At 42.6% G+C, this 20,101-nt stretch overlaps 1 protein-coding gene across 2 annotated transcripts in view; it reads right to left on the reverse strand.

Moving 5' to 3' along the window:
* Positions 1 to 20,089, reverse strand: part of MAL2 (mal, T cell differentiation protein 2) — a 31,134-nt gene extending 11,045 nt beyond the window's left edge. The window contains exons 1-2 of one of the 2 annotated variants that reach the window (XM_040262010.1): positions 19,874 to 20,089; positions 4,776 to 4,946 (exon numbers count right to left, since the gene is read on the reverse strand). In XM_040262010.1, coding sequence (XP_040117944.1) covers positions 4,776 to 4,946; positions 19,874 to 20,005 — 303 coding nt within the window. In that variant the 5' untranslated portion in view covers positions 20,006 to 20,089. Of the gene's footprint in view, positions 1 to 4,775; positions 4,947 to 19,248; positions 19,463 to 19,873 lie in introns of those variants that run through there. The other variant, XM_040262009.1, reaches the window with a different exon arrangement.
* Positions 20,090 to 20,101: the final 12 nt, after the last annotated feature.

Consider the following 20,101-nt stretch of genomic DNA (forward strand, 5'->3'; position numbering starts at 1 on the left):
CGCTCCCAGTCCTACCTTGTTCACCATAGTATTTCGAGAGCCTTAGGAAGGATCGGGCACGTCCTAGGTGCTCATATCTCCCTCCAACCTTGCCTGGAGGGCCACACTCGTCGTTTATATTTGGCCACTCTGGATATCTTATTCCAGTTCCTGCTCTGTGTGGGATGTGTGCACGAAGGTCTTCCACAATTTCACTCATTGTTTTGGACAATGAAGGTTATTTATTCTAAGCCAGAGGGTCTCAAAAGAAGCACTTGAAAAGTTTGTTAAAACACAGACTACTGGGCCCCAACCCCAGAATTTCTGACTTAAATGTCTGGGTGGAACCTGAGAATCTGCATTCCTAATAAGTTCCCAGGTGATCACAGGGCTGTGGGGCAGGGACCACCCTTTGTGGACCACCAGCCCAAAGCTCTTGGCACTCCTCCATTAGCGGAGGATCCCATCTTCTTTCTGAGTTTTCTTCACAGACTTTTGCTTCTCTGCCAATCTTCCCAACACTCACACACCCCAGAGTGTAGCTCATCTGCCTTCACCACCAGTAAACTCAGCCTCAACTATAGCCTGAATCTTTTCAGCAGCAAGTTACTCTCTCCCACAATCTTATCTCCAGACCATGTTTTGCTTCTTGGCTCAGGATCAAACTTTCACTAACTATTAAAAAAGAAAACACTACACTGTATATGTATATAGAGGGATCTTCTTTTACACAATGGCAGCATGAAAAAAAGGAATATAGTCACTCTGAGCTTTAATTTTCTCATTTGTAAAAATGAGGACAATGCTAGTTTCCCATAAGGTCAAACAGGCAAATGAATATGATAACAGAAAACAAAGCTCAGGACACTTTAAGACATCAAGTGATTTCCACACTAGGCAAATGATCACATGTGTGCCAGCTGCATATTGAGGAATAAAGGGAAACCTCTTTAAAACTGTACAGGACCTTTTTTCCAGGGGATATGTTTTATTTCTCTAACATACATCTTTCCTTACCACTCCACCTCTCAAAAAAAGGGAAAATAAATGTGATATCTCCTGTTTAAAGTTAGGTGAAATGATACTGAAAGTGAAGAGGTACTAAAGAGCCACTTGATGAAAGTGAAAGAGGAGAGAGAAAAAGCTGGCTTAAAACTCAACATTCAGAAAACTAAGATCATGGCATCTGGTCCCATCACTTCGTGACAAATAGATGGGGAAACAATGGAATAGTGAGAGACTTTATTTTCTTGGGCTCCAAAATCACAGCAGATGGTGATTCCAGCCATGAAATTAAAAGATATTTGCTCCTTGGAAGAAAAGCTATGACCAACTTAGACAGCATGTTAAAAAGCAGAGACATTACTTTACCAACAAAGGTCTGTCTAGTCAAAGCTATGGTTTTTCCAGTAGTCATGTATGGATATGAGAGTTGGACTATAAAGAAAGCTGAGCACTGAAGAATTGATGTTTTTGAACTGTGGTGTTGGAGAAGACTCTGGAGAGTCCCTTGGACTGCAAGGAGATCCAACCAGTCAATCCTCTAGGAAATCAGTCCTGAATATTCATTGGAAGGACTGATGCTGAAGCTGAAACTCCAATATTTTGGCTACCTGATGTGAAGAACTGACTCCTTGGAAAATACCCTGATGCTGGGAAAGACTGAAGGCAGGCAGAGAAGGGGATGACAGAGGATAAGATGGTTGGATGAAATCACCAACTTGATGGACATGAGTTTGAGCAAGTTCTGGGAGTTGATGGACAAGGAAGCCTGCTGTGCAGAACTGGTGTGCGGTCCACAGAGTCATAAAGAGTTGGACATGACTGAGCGACTGATCTGAACTGAACTGAAATGGTATTATTACTTCTCCATCAAACACAATAAGAAAAACCATCTCAAAATTAAAATCTGCGGCTTTCCCCAAGTTAAAAGGGGGCAAGTTTTTAGCACTTACTGTATGTTATTGTGTGTGTGTGTGTGTTCTCTGTCATGTCTGACTCTTTGTGACCCCAGGGACTATAGCCTGCCAGGCTCCTTTGTCCATGGGATTTTCCAGGCAGGAGTACTGGAATGGATTGAAATTTCCTGCAGGGGATCTTCCTGACTCAGGGATTAAACCTGCATCTCCTGCACTGGCAGGCAGATTCTTCACCACTAGCACCACCTGGGAAGCCCAATATATGTTATTACATATTATATTTTTATGTCACCATTTACACCAACACTGGAAAAAATACTGAAGACACCAGTCATGAATGCTAATTAAATCTCATATCAGTAAAAACTAGAAGCTATTCATATTGTAGGTAACATTCCACAATGAACAGTTCTAGAAAATAATTTCTCTATCAAAATGCCTTCCTGCTTCCCTCATGCATGGCATACAGGTGACAGACATTAAACAATTATCATGGGGGGAAAGCAATAATTTTTTAAGTGATTAATATTTAACAACTCCAGAAGGCAGCAATTAAAAATTGTTACCATCTGGTGACAACTGCATGATACGCATGGCTCAAAAATTCTCCTGGCTGAGTGTACAAAATAAATTGCAAAACCTATCAAAAGCAACCATGTGGTCGGAAATGACTAAGAATGCCAAAAATCAAAAAAGAAGGGGGATAGGGTGCCCTTTCTAAATACTATGTAAGCATATAAGCAAATTTCTTGAAGGCAAGAGTTGGCTTTTTGAAACTATACCCACTATATGACAAGACAGTACTAATAACCTCCACAAAGTGTAGTGCGTGTTGCTGTCCCCAGCTTTCCCTCAGTAAAAGTGGACTACTGTAACTAAAAAACCTGTAAGATGAGCTCTGCAGGTGACCTATGGAACAGACTGGTCATTTTAACTGTCCCTTTAATAAAGTGGTTTAATTAAAAAAAAAAAAAAACGTTTTATTGTATGAACATCAGATACAATGCAACAAAAACTGGGAAGAAATACAAGTTTAGAAAACCTAATTAAACCTAATAAATTTACAAAAAATATTAATGCTTGGGCTCAATACCAAAGATAAGGCTCAATATGAGCAAAAGAGAAAAAGAGGATATGAACGTACATCTAATAAAATCAGGAGTGATATCTGAAACATATTTAAACATTGGTAAGACATGTGCCTCAACCAGTTAGAGAGAATGCTGAGCACTGCAGGATCCTGGAGACTCACTACTTTTCCAGATATTGACTCTTTACTTGCGGGGCTATTAGGAGGTCCAGGAAGGTCCCAAAGAAAGGGTCAGGTTATGGGGATTAGGAAGAGGCAGTAGGTTGGGGCAAAATCTATATATTAACTAGTACCAAAGTACCAGTAGAGCTGTTCTGTTGGTACATACTGGCCAAGTACCATCTTCAAGTCTGATATTAAAAGAGCTTGGTAGCACTCTCCAACATGAAGGATTGACTGATTCATTCATGTGTTATTAAAAGAAAGTCAGGCATTTAGAAAAAGGCAATTAAGCATCTATAATATTTATAACTTAAATGGGGATTTTTGATCTTCATCATTTGAACAATAATTAGAAATCTTTTCTCATCATTAATGAGAATCAAGGCAAACATGAGAAATACATTGTGTCAGCAACCTAAGAAATAGGAATTTGTAAGTTTCAAACTGCAAGCTTCAACACATTTAAGGAGTTCGATGATTTACTGATCACTTACTATAAATCAGACACAAAGCTGAACACTTAATAATACACGGATTCCATTGTTCCTTAACAACATCTGGTGAGGCTGGTATTATCATTTTACAGGGGAAGAAATGAGGCTCAGTATTTTGCCCAAGGCTATTTGGTTAGTAAGCAGACCCAACTAATCTCAAAGCCTGGGCAGGATTATAACCACCGCACTACACGTCCTCCTTAGCTGGCCCTGGCTGACTGAATGGGCAGTCACATTTGCTAGACTTCACTGCTGATAACATCTGAGATGATGCTCCTCAGTATGGTCTATAAATAAGACAAAAACAGGTATTTTTTCTTGCTGCTGAATAAAACACTACCACAAGTGAAAGAAACACATACAAAGCCTGACTGAAGGTCTGATTTAAGTTTCTAACTGCCAAAGTGCGAAAGAACCTAGTGGTGGTTCTTCATGAACCTTATTAAACTGATCACTGATGGACTGCCATTCATGCTCCACTGGGCCATTGACAGATAACCCGAGAGAATGAATGACTACAGCATGAAAGAGATTTGACTACATGATACGAGTAAAAGGAAATGTAAGTTGATATAATGGTATCATAATTTTTAAAATGGTGTCAATTGAAAATTCATTTTTTAAAATGTATCTACTCTTGCTAATCTAGGATAGACATTGAAAATAAATGTAAAATATGCCCTTGCCTTTTCTAAGTTATCTGAAGAGTAGAATATAGAGCTACTTGTTTTTTGAAAAGAATATATGTATCTGGTATCTGAAGCAGGAATCAATAGAAAACTTTAAGATTTATGGCACAGCATCCATCTCCCAAAATCATCTGTTTGATAGTTCAATAGCTGTAATGTGATTCATTTGTTGTGTGAAATAAAACAGTCTTTCCAGAAAGGTCATCTAACTCATAAGGGAGTAACAGAGAGATCGTTGAGTTTTATCAACACTGGAATTGCACAAACTGGGACCTTGCTGTCCAGTTGGGCTGGCCGCACGGCAACACAGCAGCCCCTGTGCTCTGACCTCTTCTCTCCCACTAGAGGCAATCGATAGAACCAGAGATCTGGCATCTCAGGACAGAACAAGATACTCATAAGTTTCTTGCATTTTCCAGAAAGAGACATAAAGATCCCTTACCAGGAAATTCCAATTGGCATTAATCTGAGTCACCACACCAGAGAGGAACACGCCCAGGAAGAGAAGGGAACAGATGAAAGCTGTCACAGCCACAAACATGACCCATCCTTGCAACAGAGGTAGAGGAACATTGGAGGAGGCGACTAGGATCCACACGAGTCCTCCGAACACCTGCAGGGGAAAAGAAACATAGTGATAGATTTGGGCACAGAACTGGACATGCCTGCATCAGGCTTCCTCGCTGTCTTAGTTCCTCCCCAGACCCCTGCATGTGTTCCTACAACCCCGCCAGTGACTTGTCTCCATCATTACTGGAGATGCCTTCTCTCAGCTGCAAGCAAGAGCTTCTGCTCTGGGGACTGATCTGACTCCACACCTATTTCTGAACCTGCCATTCTGTTGGACTCTTGTCCTCAGTCTATGATGAGGTTCAGCATGCTTTCACCATCTAAAAGTATTTACTCATGTACACCCAGGGCAGATTCATGTCAATGTATGGCAAAACCAATACAGTATTGTAAAGCAAAATAAAGTAAAAATAAAAATTAAGAAATAATAAAAAACTATTTTCCTTTAAAAGAATTTGAAAAAGAATAAATATATGTGTGTGTTATATAACTGAATCACTTCGCTATACACTGAAACTAACACAACACTGTTAATCCACTATGCTCCAAAAAAAAAAAAAATTAAGTATTTTCCTTTGACGTTGCTGCCTCTCTAGTTTCCTCTCTAAGGATGCCTTTTTCAGTTCACCGTTTTTACAAATTTCTCTCTCCACCTCCTCTCCTTATTACCATCTACTGGCTTCCATTCTCGCCACTTCTCAGAGTCTATTAGCAAAGATCAGCCATAAATTTCTAACCTGTCACTTCTCACAGCCATGCTTCAGTCCTTATCATGACCTACCCACACAGGTGAGATTTGCCTACACATGGTGACTCAGATGGTAAAGCACCTGCCTACAATGCAGGAGACCTGGCTTTGATCCCTGGGTTGGGAAGATCCCCTGGAGGAGGGAACAGCTACCCACTCCAATATTCCTGCCTGGAGAATTCCATGGACAGAGGAGCCTAGTGGGCTATAGTCAGTCCGTAGCGTCACAGAGTTGGACACGACTGAACGACTAACGCTAACTAACTGAATAGCTGTAGCTACTGTACATGATTGGAGAAAGAAATGACAACTCATTTCAGTATTCTTGCCTGAAGAATCCCACGGACAGAGGAGCCTGACGGGCTATAGTCCATGGGGCCGAAAGAGTAAGACACGACTCGGCAACTAAACCACCACCACTGTACATGATAGAAAACAGTAAAATCTTTCATCATTTATTGATGCTCTTCTATGTGTTGGACATATTTAGGTATTTATACACCTAATATTCAATAAATACCTACTGTCTGGCACTGTGCTGGGTGAAAGGCATAAAATGGTAAACGACGGTCTCAGCCATCACAGCGTTCATAGTGTCTTACAGGAAAGAGGAAATTAAGCAAGTCTCTCAAATGCTGCTTCACGTGTGGCACAATTGGGCAAATGCTGGGCGCTAAATCCAGATGTGAGAAGTCAGAAAACACTGCCTAGAAGCAACAGCTCAAAGGACAGTGCTAGGGAGAAGGGCAGAGGGCAGAGGAGGCTGTTTCAGGGCAGGAAGTAAACCTTGAGACGAGTTGGGGCAGGGGGCAGGGGGGCTGAGAAACAGCCTGGCAGAGCTGAAGGGCAGAGCTCAGGGTGATGGAGCAGCAGGCTGGGACATGACAACAAAACAAGAGATGAAGAAAATGCCCAGATTGATGGCTGGGGCAGGCAGCAGTGAGTGAGAAAACAGAGGAGGAGGAGTTAGCGGGTGAGGACAGTTTTATGAATCTGACAGCAACAGTCTCCTCCATGCTACCACCAAAGAGATAGAGGCTAGGGACTTTCCTGGTGGTCCGATGGCTAAAACTCCTCCTTGGTTGGAGAACTAAGATCCCACATGTCATGCAGCCAACAAAAAGAGAGAGTGTGACATAAAGGCTACACATCCTTTACAGGGTATTCCAGGCCCTTTATGAGCTAACCTGTCTTTTCCATACTTGTCTCTTGCCACTAAGCCCCTCACATCTTACATTACAGAAAAAGAAGTGAACAGTCCAAAGACAAAGCTCTTTCATATTTGAGTGGCCTGACTTATGTTGGCCCAGAATATTGTTCCTTCCCTATGTGTTTCTGAGAAACTCCCATGCATAGCTCACCATGGATAGCACATCAACCAGAAGGCCTTTCCTGAGTTCCATCCCACGCTCAGGCCATCTTCCTGCCCTCTGGGCAAACTCCCTATTGTGGATATGTTACATGGATGAGAAACACTGTATTAATAATTAATGCCCCTGGCTTTCAGTCCAACTGTACTACTAGACCTTCTTGGCAGTAGGCTGTCTTATATGCCTCTGTATCTAACATCATTTATTTATCTACAAGTTAATTCTTTCCTAGCTCTCGGTCAGGCACTGTGCCATATTTGGCAATGAAAACCTAGGTTATAGAAGTATCCTGGAGACACAAACAGGTAAGTGGGAATCAATCCCCAGCTCCACACACAATACAACAATATAGGTGACGTCATAGAAGCAGGTTATGTCTGGCGTATGGAAGGCTCTTAGATATTTGCTTCGTGAACAAACAAGCTCTTGCTTCCCATGTGAGTACAATCAGAGCACCAAATATTAAAAAAAACAATAATCATGTGTATCTTGCTAGATAATATCCAACTTGCTCATGAGAAGCTAAAACTACAAGTATTAATTCAAGTTTCTAAAAAAACAAAAGAGGCCCACACAATTCATTAGTGCTTTGAAAAACATTTTGGAAAGCCTAAGTTATCACTCGAACAACAATAATGAAAGAGCCAGTCTAATACATCGATAATAATGTTGTTATATCTCAAGTCCTAATTCCAAACGAAACATGAACCATTATCCCGGAAAGTTTTATGAAGTAAATCTAAGTCATGAATATTAATATATACTTTCAAAAAATATAACCATAACCTTAGTAGCCATGAAAGAAACAGTGTTCCTGGTAAAAGATTCTCTGCTCTTTCTTACTGTTTAATACATATTTGAAGGTGATAAGATCTTCCATTTTTTCTTTTTTCTCAGCCTCTTCTTCTTGGCACATTGTTCTTACTCTCCCCCCAACAAATAAGCAAAATTATTTTAAATACTGCTTAAGAAATATACATCACTACTGAATATCTATTAGTTCAAGCATCATTTCTTGAGACTCCAGGTGCCAAAATAAAGAATAATAAAGAACAACCTGCCACTGTCCACTGGGGACAGGCAGACTCAGAAGGGTAAGCATCATTATACGATACAGAGGTTATGATCATGTAACACCTCTCAAGAAGATGCTGTATGATCTCTTGGAATTAAGAATAACATGTAATAAACCTGGACTGGACCTCAACCTGGCCAGCCTCAAATCTGCTGCCCAGCACTGTAGTAGGACACTGAGAAAAAAGGTGAAAAAAAAAAAAAAAAGGCAAGGTTCTGTCTCCAGGAGCTCTAAATAAGGGAGAAATAGACACCATCAAATCTGATTCAGGAGCAGATTTTGGTGAGTGCTATAAAAAGAGCTCAACGCTGTGTGCTCTGGGAGATGGGGAGAGGGGAGAAGGAGCAGAAGGGGAGGAATCCAGAAGGCAGGCCGGGGAGGCAGGCTCTGAAGCAGGCTTTCAAGGCAGATGAGCGCTGTGCCTGGGATGCTAACATGACACAGTAGAGATGAGCTGTCCTTGTCAGACCCAAAACTACTGTCCTTCCCATACCTCAAAGGCTAGGAAACGGAACTAAGCGTGTATATAAGAAGAGAACAGACTTGTGTTCCTATCTGTGATGTGGGTATGGCTGGAAAGAGGGGAGGGGAGGCAGGAAGGTGTATGAATGCCTTAACCCCCACCCCCACAATTGCTTTTGCACGCATGCGTGCACACACACACCTACACTACATCCTTAGATCAGAGATTCTGTGAAACCCAGATTTAAGTCTTGCTCACTGCAGTAGATAGAGGATGGGCCAGAGAAGAGAATTAAGCCACTCTGGAGATCCACCTTCCTGCTGCAAGACTGTCACATTGGTGAACAGGTCCGGAGGGCCTTGACACAGTATTTCTCCTTACTCCACAATACACTACCTCTTCTTTTTGCCAAAAGCTATTTTTCTCCTGAGCATCCAAATCTGGCTCCAACTTAAAAAAAAAAAAAAAAAAAAACTGAGCCTTTACTAACATTACCAGTGTTGAGTATATTCTCTTCACCTGATTCTAGGCATTCCTTAGTTCAGCGTATTTACCGGCCACGTTAATTATCAGCATCCTTGTTCAGTAGAGGTAACTCTGGAGGAAGCTTTGTTTTTAGAAGTGAAAAGCAGAACACAAAAATGGTTAAAATCTGAGGAAGAACAGTCTTGCAGCAACTGGAGAGTGCACACGGCCTGAGGAAGTGGGGAATGCTGGCTCACCAGTGGTGTGTGTGTCTTGGATCTGAGTCCACTTCTGACCTCTTGTCTATTATGGCCTTCCACCACTCTCTGGTGTCCTAAAAAGTCTGATAATTACATACAAGACTCCCTAAGGCACCACCTTTTGAAATTTCTTCCAGGAATAAAGTCAGGGCTCATGACTTTGAATCTGGTATCAGTCTTCCCCTCTTACCCTCGTCTCCTGAGCTCAAATTTAAGTGTACTTGGCATGCACCTTAAGTGCTCAAATACACCCTGAGTTGCAGTGACTAAGTTGCTACCCATTGCTAAACCCATGGGTCTCCTCTGTGGCTTAGTGTGTGCTCATCACTTCAGATTGGTTCCTGCAGGCAGAGGGTGTGACCTGGCTGAAGCCTTGCCATAAGAAAACCATGAAAGCATTCATCCACACATCACACCAAACTGAACCCTCACAGTTGGAGCTAAAACATGTTTTCACTAGAAACTGTGGACGGACAAAAATACGTAACGCCATGGGAAACCATGGTCTTGAGTAACTGATAATTCTGGCTGCATGGATTACAGACTTCTCAACTTGGCTCCTATTTGGATGGTCTTCCTATGTCCCCTAAGGATGCCTTTTGCAAACACCCTTTTTTCTTTTCAAATGTCACTTGTTTCCTAACAGCGTGCTTTTAAACATGCCCTCCGACAACTTAGCTAATAATTTCCAAACCACTTTGACACCTTCATCTTAGTATACTCTTATTATTCACTGAATAAACAGGCCAATTTCTACGCTGACCTATTTTCAGTCAATATTTGGAATGAGACCAGGGAAAGGTAAGTGAAGCTGAAGGTATGAAGGGCTGGTCAGACTGCCCCTAAGGAGAAACACTTCAATACTGCGAACTTTCTGTATGTAAAGCATAACCCTCTCTTTCCAAATTTCCTACCATCTACATATTGGACATTTCATCACTTTATATCAGTGGAATGAAAAAACCAGAATGCCTAGAGGAAAAAAAACGTCTCCCAACCTGGCTTACGGAGTTAGCTTGAGTATGACGTTAAAGCTGATGAGGCTAAGAGAAATATGAGCTAGTATTTACCTACCTCTTGTGTTCCAAGCACTGTTCTGAGGGTTTTATTTGTACCAACTTAAGCCTTACAAACACTGAGAGATAAGCACTATTATTATTCCCATTTTATAGATAAGCTATTCAAGATACAGTCATTAATAACTTGCTCTAAATTATACAGTTAATAAATGTTAGACCTGGGATCTGAACTTATACTCTTAACATTATGCTATTCCAGCCCCCCAAAATCTAATGTTTATCCCAGAGCAGAGTTTTTATAATTTGGCCATGGATTGGCTTGGGGGAAAGGGCCAGATTGATTCTCCAAAATCACATCAAATTGGGCAGGTAAGTGCCTATACATTTTTTTCTGTATAGTCATATATAGTCTTCAATGTCCATCAGAATCACAAAGGGGTTTGAAGGCCTCCAAAAGTTCAGAACACCTTATCTTCTTGACAATCTCTCCTATTTCAATGGATGCTGACTAATCGGGTTTCTGAACATGAAACAGTATGGTTAAAGGACATTTAACATGTTCAGACTATTTATCTTCTAGTGAATATATCATCTATAACTCCATTTTATATACAACATATTTTTAAGTGGAATATACTTCAGTCAACAGATACAATAACTGATAGATGTATTAACAAGGCAGCCCATAAAAGTGCAAAGTCGTTCACGACGTGACTGCAGTCCAGTGGACACAGCACGGGGGAGACTGCTGTCAGCCTCTGCAAGCTCACCCTCTTGCCTGCAGTGCTCCTTTCCCTGCCACCCTCTCTCAGCACTGCAGCCTCGGTCCCTCTTCCCCTGCATACAAAGAGGCCATCACACTGGTCCATGCTTCTGCCCAGCATGCTGCCTTGAGATTTTTTGTTGGATAACAAAACTCTGCTACCAAGTCTTAACAGAAAGACTTCCCTGACTGGTTGAAATCAGAGCCTCACAGGCATGTTTTGCCCACTGGATTGTGAGGTCAGAGTCAGCCACATTGCCTAAAACATCTCTGTATGCTCAGAACCCAGGCCAGCACTTTATACTGAGGATGCTCACCTGCATTCTCTTTTGAAATGAATGGAAACTCACCAGTGTGTGTAATAGATGGTTCTAGAGGACAGTGCTCCAGAAGAGCAGCTTGAGACACTGGGAACACACTGCTGTCTGGAGCTTGGCTCATTCCTTGGTACATGGTGGGTGTTCAGAAATAGGCATGAAGACTCGGGAAACAGGAACATGTCCTTCTCAATTTTTAAGCTATTATTGGCAACACCCACAGCCTCGTACAAGATCTTAGGAGTCTAGGGCAGCAAGTTACGGGGAAGCTGGCACCTTTTGAAATCTAGCTCATGATACCTCTTTCAATCTTCTTTCTAATTCTTCATTTGAGCCCAAGATTTTATTCAGTTTACCTATTCTACTGCAATGGCCATGGAACCAGTAACCAAAGTATGCTTGTCTTGTGCCTTGCCCCATCCACCCTGGCTCCTCTCCATCAGTCACCATCTGCCTTCTCACCATGCTGATTTCCATTCAAACTGGTCCTGGACTAGCCCTGGTACAGTTCTCAGAAGCAAACACTGTCAAGGCGTTCTGTTTGTTTTGTTTTTAATCGGGGAAAAAAAGGACAATTCTGAGAAGCAACGAGAAATGACATCTACAGAAAAGACCTAATGCAAATGAGGATTTGCTATTTCAATTTACACTTGAAAGATTTAAAAATACATTTGACAATGTCATAAAGAATTAGACTTGTTCCTTGTCCATCTGACCTAAACTTCCATTTTGGTTCCTCAAATAGCTGTTACTAACCCTAAAATAGAAAGCCCATATTATAGGGGAGATGTACGTTCTGGCTCTTTTTAACTCTTATTTATAATTTCCCTTGATTTTTAAAGTCTGTTTTCCATATGTTTATAGGTAGCAAGTTGTCCTCCAGGTTAAAATGTTCATGCAGAAATACCAATGCTTCAGCATCAAAACAACTGTACAAGTCCTTGCCTCTTATTTTTCTTTTTATCCCCCTTCTTCTGAAAGCTATTATTCAAAAGTTAGGAATGTCGTCTGTGGTGACTATTCAAGGGCATGGCCCTTTTCATATAAAATAGGACACAGGAAAGTCAAGTAAACTATAAGCTCCTGAAGAAGAGTCATGACATTTTAGATGTTGGGCAATAATAAGTGCTGGAGAAGGTGTGGAGAAAAAGGAACACTCCTACCCTGTTGTTGGGAATGTAAATTGGTACATCCACCATGAAGAACAGAATGGAGGTTCCCTAAAAAACTAAAAATAGTGATACCATATAATCTAGCCATCCTACTCCTGGACAAATATCCTGAGAAAACCATATTTTGAAAAGATAAATGCACCCCAGTATTCATTGCAGCATTACCAATCTCTAAGACATGGAATCTGTGTTCACTGACAGATGAATGGATAAAGAAGTTGTGGTATATACACACAGTGGACTCAGCCATAAAAAGAATAAAATAATGCCATCTGCAGCACCATGGATGGACCTAGAGATGATCGTACTAAGTGACGTAAGCCGGAAAGAGAAAGACAAGTATCATATGATACTGCTTATATGTGGAATCCAAAAAATGCTAAAAATGAACTTACTTACAAAACAGAAATAGACTCACAGATGTAGAAAACAAACTTATGGTTACCAAACAGGAAAGTGTGGAGGGATAAATTAGGAGATTGGGATTAAAATATATACACTACTATACAAAACATAGAGCATCGATAAGGACCTACTGCATTGCACAGGGAACTATACTCAATATCTTATAATAACCTATAATGAAAGAGAATGTAAAAAAAATCTGTACACTTATATATGGAGAAGGACATGGCAACACACTCCACAATTCTTGCCCGGAAAATCCCATGGACAGAGAAGCCTGATGGGCTACAGTCCATGGGGTTACAAAGAGTTGGCTATGACTTAGTGAGTAAACAACAGCAGCAATACTTATATATATGTATAACTGAATCACTTTGCTGTTTATAGGAAACTAATACAACACTGTAAATCAACTATCTATATTTCAATAAAAAAGTTTTGTTTCCTCTCCAATGTTTCATTGTTAAAAAAACATACAGAAAAGAAGACTGAATTTTACAGTGAATACCTACAGCACCTAGATTTTTCCATTTAGTTTTTACTATTCTCTTTTTTTATTTTATTTTTTTAAATTATGAAAGTATGATAACACATTTACAGGAGACTTGGGAGATACAGAACAAGGTTACATATAGTTCCACTATATATATCACAATTATTTTTTAAGTAGTAAATTAAGATTTTTAGTTGGAATTCCAATATCAAACTCTCAAAAATTAATAGCAAGAATATACAGAGAAGCAGAAGAATATAAGACCTGAAAAGCACTGTAAATGAATTCTACATGAAGAGTTATACAATTTTCACACAACAGTATAAATAAATTTTTTTTAAACAAAATGTTTCCTTTCTTCAAGAAAGAAACTGGACAAGAATTTAGGCAGGCATACTTCAAAGCTGCCCTTCCTCGCTCCAGTCAGTGTCCCTGAAATATTTTCACACACTCTTCAATTTGTCCTGCAGAACAATCACACAGCGTTTGTTAAGTACTGCATACGAGTGGTATTGGGTACACCAGCCTGGCTCCTGTCCCCTGTCTTTCCTATTCGGTTGTATCAATGCAGACACACTCAATCCCCAGCTCCTACCACCAGGTACAACATTTCTATCGGACTCCACAAGACAAATCTCTCCTTTACCTTTTCCTTTGGAGCTCAAGGTCAAGGTTTTCAGCAACTTGGTTTAAAGTTTCCCATATTTCAGTTCTTCATATTTCTTAGGGAGCTGCCAATCAGGGCAAATGACTGCTGAAAATAATCTTTGGCAGGGGCTTTGTTTTTTTCTCTTACGAAGTTTTAAAGACTCCACTCTCATGGATAGAGATTCTCAACTCAGAGGCAAAGGAAAAATCTTACCTAAGAATTAAAATCCTTTTAACACAATGGCACCCTACTCCAGTACTCTTGCCTGGAAAATCTCATGGATGGAGGAGCCTGGAAGGCTGCAGTCCATGGGGTCTTTGGGTGTCGGACATGGCTGAGTGACTTCACTTTCACTTTTCACTTTCATGCATGGGAGAAGCAAATGGCAACCCACTCCAGTGTTCTTGCCTGGAGAATCCCAGGGACGGGGAAGCCTGGTGGGCTGCCGTCTATGGGGTCGCACAGAGTCGGACAAGATTGAAATAACTTAGCAGCAACACAGGGACATATACTCACAGATAGCCTCGTCTTCACCACTGCAGACACACAACCTCCCTTTACAACCATTATCTATTTTCTGGGCGAGACAGGAAAACTCTACACAGTGAAACATTTATGTGTTAGTCCATCTACAGTCAAAGCTGTGGGTTGAAAATAACCTGAAATCCTTGCCATAGATTTATCTGCGTGACTGCACATGCCTGCTGCATAGCCCATCCCTCCCCATCATCCTTTCATTAACATTTTGTTTTTCTGGTATAATTCCTCTGTGTTATATATTATACTCAAGTTTGGTTTAGGATCGTTTCAGGCCACGTCAAAACTTTACATCATGGTTGACCTTCTAAACATCAAGTCTGTGTCTCTTCTCTGCTTCTTCTCTTTGTCATACTTCTGGTTTGCATTATCCCTCATCCAAACTACTGCAATAAGCCCCTTAGCTATCGTCCCTGCCTTCAATCTCTCTACATTAGTGACCAACCTTCACTACTCAAAGATTTCTGCAACACAAGTCTGATCAAGTTTATCTCTGTCCTTCAGCAGCTCCCCATCACAGACAGAATAAATGTTATGCCTTGGCTGATCATTTCTCAGCAAACCACACCCTGAACTCTACCTGCCCTTTTTCTTCCCCTGCCACCTTCCCATGAGTCATGTAAAAAAACACACGTCGAAAAACACTAATCGTTGCCAGAACCTCTATGCCATGGTCTTTCTTGTCTCTGGGGTTTGTACATATTCTCGTTTCTACCTGGAATTCTCTTTCCCATTTTTTTTTTTTTCTGTCTATTGAACCTCTATTCATACTTTCAGGTTAAACTCAAATGTCACTGTCCCATTGAAGCTGCCTGATATGACCTTCCCAGTGGCCAGATGTACTCCACCCTGTTTTTCAACAGTACTTTTCATAAACCAATTTTATCACTTCAAACATAGCATTATAATTCTTTCCTGGCTTTTACTTCACTGTATAGGAATTTCTTTTAAGAGCAGGAGTTATGTTAATTATCCTATTTTCAGGGCATAAAAGAAGGTGTGATACATAGCTGGTTCTTAATCATTTGTGGAAGACATGAAATTACTGTGGCATCCTAAACACTGCAGTTGGAAGCCTATGAATAAGAGTCTCAGACTATCTCACATAGAGAGAGATGTTCAGGATTATCCTGGGGGAATGCAGATGGTTTCCTAAACACCGAAACTGTGAAACACACTGAATACGATAATGACCTTTACTCTTTTCCATGTTTAATACATTCGTACTTTTTAATACAAGACAAGCTCATTAAGGACAAGAACCGGAAACAGCTTGCTCAGCCCGAAAGTTCAGACGCTGCAATGGCATCTTCCTAAACAGACCCGCCTGGAGAGTGCTTTGCCTATAGTTCACTTTCCAAGGTTGAGTCCTTATTCCCTGAATGGTAGTTATGTGGGGACATATCCTCTCAACAAGGTTATAAGCTCTTTCACGTGAGGCAGGGTCTAAACATCTTTGTTCCTAGAATGATGTCTTGTACACAATAGATATTCACTAATTACCTGGTGAATGATTTGGAAAACATTAATTCAGGAACCACTGAATCAAATCATTAGATTTTGAAAATGATGACTTTTGAAGGCTTCCCATCTTAAACTAAAAAGCTTTGCTTTGCAAAATTTAGTATTAAACTCTTCATAGCAAGCACATGTTGGTAAGTACAGCTGAGTGCAAAATGCCAGAGGAGGACAACTTAGGTGTCTAAGAGTTGCACTATCTCCACCTGGGAACCCAGCACTATAGACTACTTTACCTGGTGTTTGGAGGCTGACAATACCTGTATCTTTTGCGTTATCTCCCCAGCAACTGCCTTACACTTGAGAGACTGTGAATATGGTACAATGAGGTGAACTGAAATCAAATTATTGGAGCAAAGTTACTGCTTAGTGTGAGACATGAACTCCAAGATAATGGTTTCATCAATGACTGATAGCCCAGCCCATCTTTGTCAGGTTAGGTTTTCAAGTGTTCAGTTTTGACAGCACTAGGACATTAAGAAGCAAGGACAAGTAGATTTGATAAAAGGTCAAAATTAAGGAGTCTGGGCATATTTAGAAACCTTGGCAGAAGCTCAAATAAGGGGTCCCCAGAAAGGCGATCATCAGCGTTTAGAACTACTTCTCACATTAATTTATAGAGAGAAATTTCTGAAGAGGAGCCACGGGAGACTCAACAATTTCAAGGGATCAGAATATTAGAGGGAAATTAAAGCACAAAGGTGCTTTAAAAGTGTCTTCTTTCCTCATATCTGTGCACCTCCTCAGTGTGGACTGTCTAGATAGTAAGAGGGGACCAAGGTGGTCTCCATCTCAGCTCTCTTAAAGCACATAATCCAATAGCACTATATGGTATATGATGAGGGCCAAGGAGGAGCTATACTTTGGTTCCAATGTGCTCTCTGCTTTCTCTAAGGTCACCAATTCCACTGAAATATTTTGGTCCTTTTATTTTTCTTGGGTTGGGTTGGGAAGGCGGGATCTTGATATCAAGTGAAAGGTAATGTGAGGCTCAGATTTAAACCTATCAAGATATTTGGCCATAACAAGTGAAAATAAATGGAAGTGGCTTTCGGAAGTGATGCTGTTCTATCTAGATAAAGATCCTAGAAGTGCTTGTGGGATAAGAGGAGGAAATGACGAAACAAGAGGAAAGACACTGGATACTTCTGGGACTGAAATATCCAGAAGTCTGGGACTTCTCCTGGAATGGAGCGAGGCAAAAGTTCTAGCAGGGAGAGAGGCTTCTTGTCAACAGAGTCCCATAAAGGTCTCCCTTGGTGGTTCTCAGCCAGGACTGCATTAGTACCTCTGGGGAGATTTTGAAAAAACCTCAGGGACTTGAGATCCTCCCCTAGAGAGTCTGATTTAATTAGTCTGGCCTAGGGACTATTTTGAAAATCTGCCTGAGCAATTAAGTATGGCGGGAGTTGAGAACCACTGGGTTAGATAAATAAAGAGGATACTGGGGTGGGAGAGAGGAAATAGAATAAATCATTTTCCACTTTTTTCCCTAAGAATTAAGCAGAGTTTCCAGAAAGCGTCACATAAACACAGGTGGTTCTTGAGATAGCGTGTGATTTGATAGCACAGGGATAAGCCTTCTTCACATATATACACATATATGTATGTCACATATCGTTACATATACATACACCTGCTCTGCTCCGCTAAGTCATTTCATTCATGTCCAACCCTTTGTGACCCCATGAACCATAGCCTGCCAGGTTCCCCTGTTCGTGGATTCTTGGGCAAGAATACTGTAATGGGTTGCTGCACCTTCCTTCAGGGGGTCTTCCCAACCCAGGGATTGAATTCAGACCCCCTCCATTGGCAGGCAGGTTCTTTACCACTAGCGCCACCTGGGAAGCCCATATATACATATATATGTATATATTTACAAGTATCTATTTTAATAAATATTACAAAAATATAACCAGCACATCACATTTGAGAATTCATGGTTTTAATGCTTAGGATGAGGCTAAGATAAGGTACTGAAGTGCCGAAGGTAAACGCATTTAAGCGCACAATCTGTAAATTCTAGAACAAGTGGATACGGCAAAAACTTCTGACAGAGGTGAGCTTCCCTGATGGCTCCCCTGGTAAAGCATTTGCCTGCAATGCGGTAAGGTCCCCTGGAGAAGGAAATGGCAATCCACTCCAGCACTCTTGCCTGGAAAATCCCATGGACGGAGGGGCCTTACAGGCTACAGTCCATGGGGTCGCAAAGAGTCCGACACGACTGGGCAACTTCACTTTCACTTTCTGACAGAGGTATGCAAACAACTGGAGTTTGAAGAACAGCAAACTCAAGTGGCCCAGAACCTGTGAAATCTTTCTCGCCAGCCTTCACTGGTCTACACTGTGTCCCTTGGCCTAGCGGTGCAGACCGCACAAAGCCTCCCTCTCCTGGCTCTTCTCACCTGGATGCTCGTCCCTCATCCCAAGTATTCAGATACTTCCAAACTGGGCACAGACTCAAATCGGCCTCTTCCAGCCTCGCAGTCACGATCCGATTACTGATGTTAAAGCCTGGAACTTAACTTGTCTCCTTTTTCAGATTTAAATCTGAGCTAAAACCTAACTTAGGGTGCCTTAGCACAATAGGGCGGAAAACCAATGCTCACCAGGCGTCCCAGCCCCAAAAGCACAAAAGTGAAACCTAAGCGACCCAAATCCAGGTTATGCAAACGCAAAGGAGGGGGTTGAGGGGACGAAAGGAAAACTCCAAAGCGAGCAAACAAAACCCGCCTGCAGAAAAGGCGCCGACTCGCGAATATTTCCCTCTGTATTTGCCGTTCTCAGGGCATGATGCAACCTCAGGTTGCCCAATTTATATTTGAACATTTTTCCTAGCGAGCTTCAGAACCTCCCAACTCCATAAAATGATGTTTTAAAAGTTCAAGTCTGCAGCCCAAGAAGCCTGCACGACAGGCCGGATAACTCGACGGTCACCTAAGCCCAAGGAACTGGGCTGAGTCTCAAAGGTAGATGAGGAACGGAGAGGCGCCAAGGCAGCTAGGAACCTGACAGCCACGTCTGTACCTTTCCCCTAGCAGCCTCAGTTCACTCCATTAGCTACTGCCAGGGGCAACCGTCTGCGCTTCACCTTTCCCCTGCTCTGCTTCTTGAGCCCTGCTCCTCTCCTCTCCAAAGGGCGCTCAGAGTGGCAAAACGGGAAAACCAAAACCAAAAAGAAAGTGCCCAGGTCTTTAGCCTTCCTCCTCCTCTTCCTGGTACCTCCCGCCCCCGCTTTCCACATCCTGGCGGCCTCCTGGTCACCCAGTCATCGGCTACACCTTGCACCACCCAATAAAATGGCAGGTAGCAACAGGCGAGGCCTCCAGCCCCGCGAGCCTCCCACCCCGGGCAAACCTCCCGGGGTCTCCGACGGTACCCCCAAACCCAAATCGCCCGTCTACTCTCCAAGTCTCCAATCCACGGTCCCGCGGAGCCTCCTGATCGCTCTCCCGGGACCATTTCTGTCGCCAGCGGAGGAGCAGGTGGCCGCGTAACAGGTGCCAGGCGAGAGGGCCCAGGCGGTGGCGCCGCCGCCCAGATGGGGGCTGCGCTGGGCACCGGGAGGACCCGGGTAGGAGCGCCGGAGGAGGCCACGACGGGGGGACAAGCGGGGGTACCGCGCAGAGGGAGACAGCGCTCGGGGGGGGGCTCAGGATGCGGCCGCCCGTCCTCGCCACCCAGGACGCGACCCTCTCCCAGGTTGCCCCACTTACAATCTCCAGGCACACGAAGGCGCCCGAGTAGGTCCGCAGGATGTCGGGGCCGGCGGGCAGGGTGACCCGCGGCGCGGGGAAGGACATGGCGGGATTTGGAGGCGGCGGAACTGGTGCTCCGCCGGCCGACATGCTGCAGCTGCTGCGTCTCCGCGCGCCGCCGCCTCCCTCCGCCCGCCTCCGCCTCCCGGGCTCCCGCCGCCGCCGCCGCCGCCGCCGCCGCCGCCG

The sequence above is a fragment of the Oryx dammah genome, unplaced genomic scaffold (assembly GCF_014754425.2).
Source record: "Oryx dammah isolate SB20612 unplaced genomic scaffold, SCBI_Odam_1.1 HiC_scaffold_19, whole genome shotgun sequence".
NCBI classification, from domain to species: domain Eukaryota; kingdom Metazoa; phylum Chordata; class Mammalia; order Artiodactyla; family Bovidae; genus Oryx; species Oryx dammah.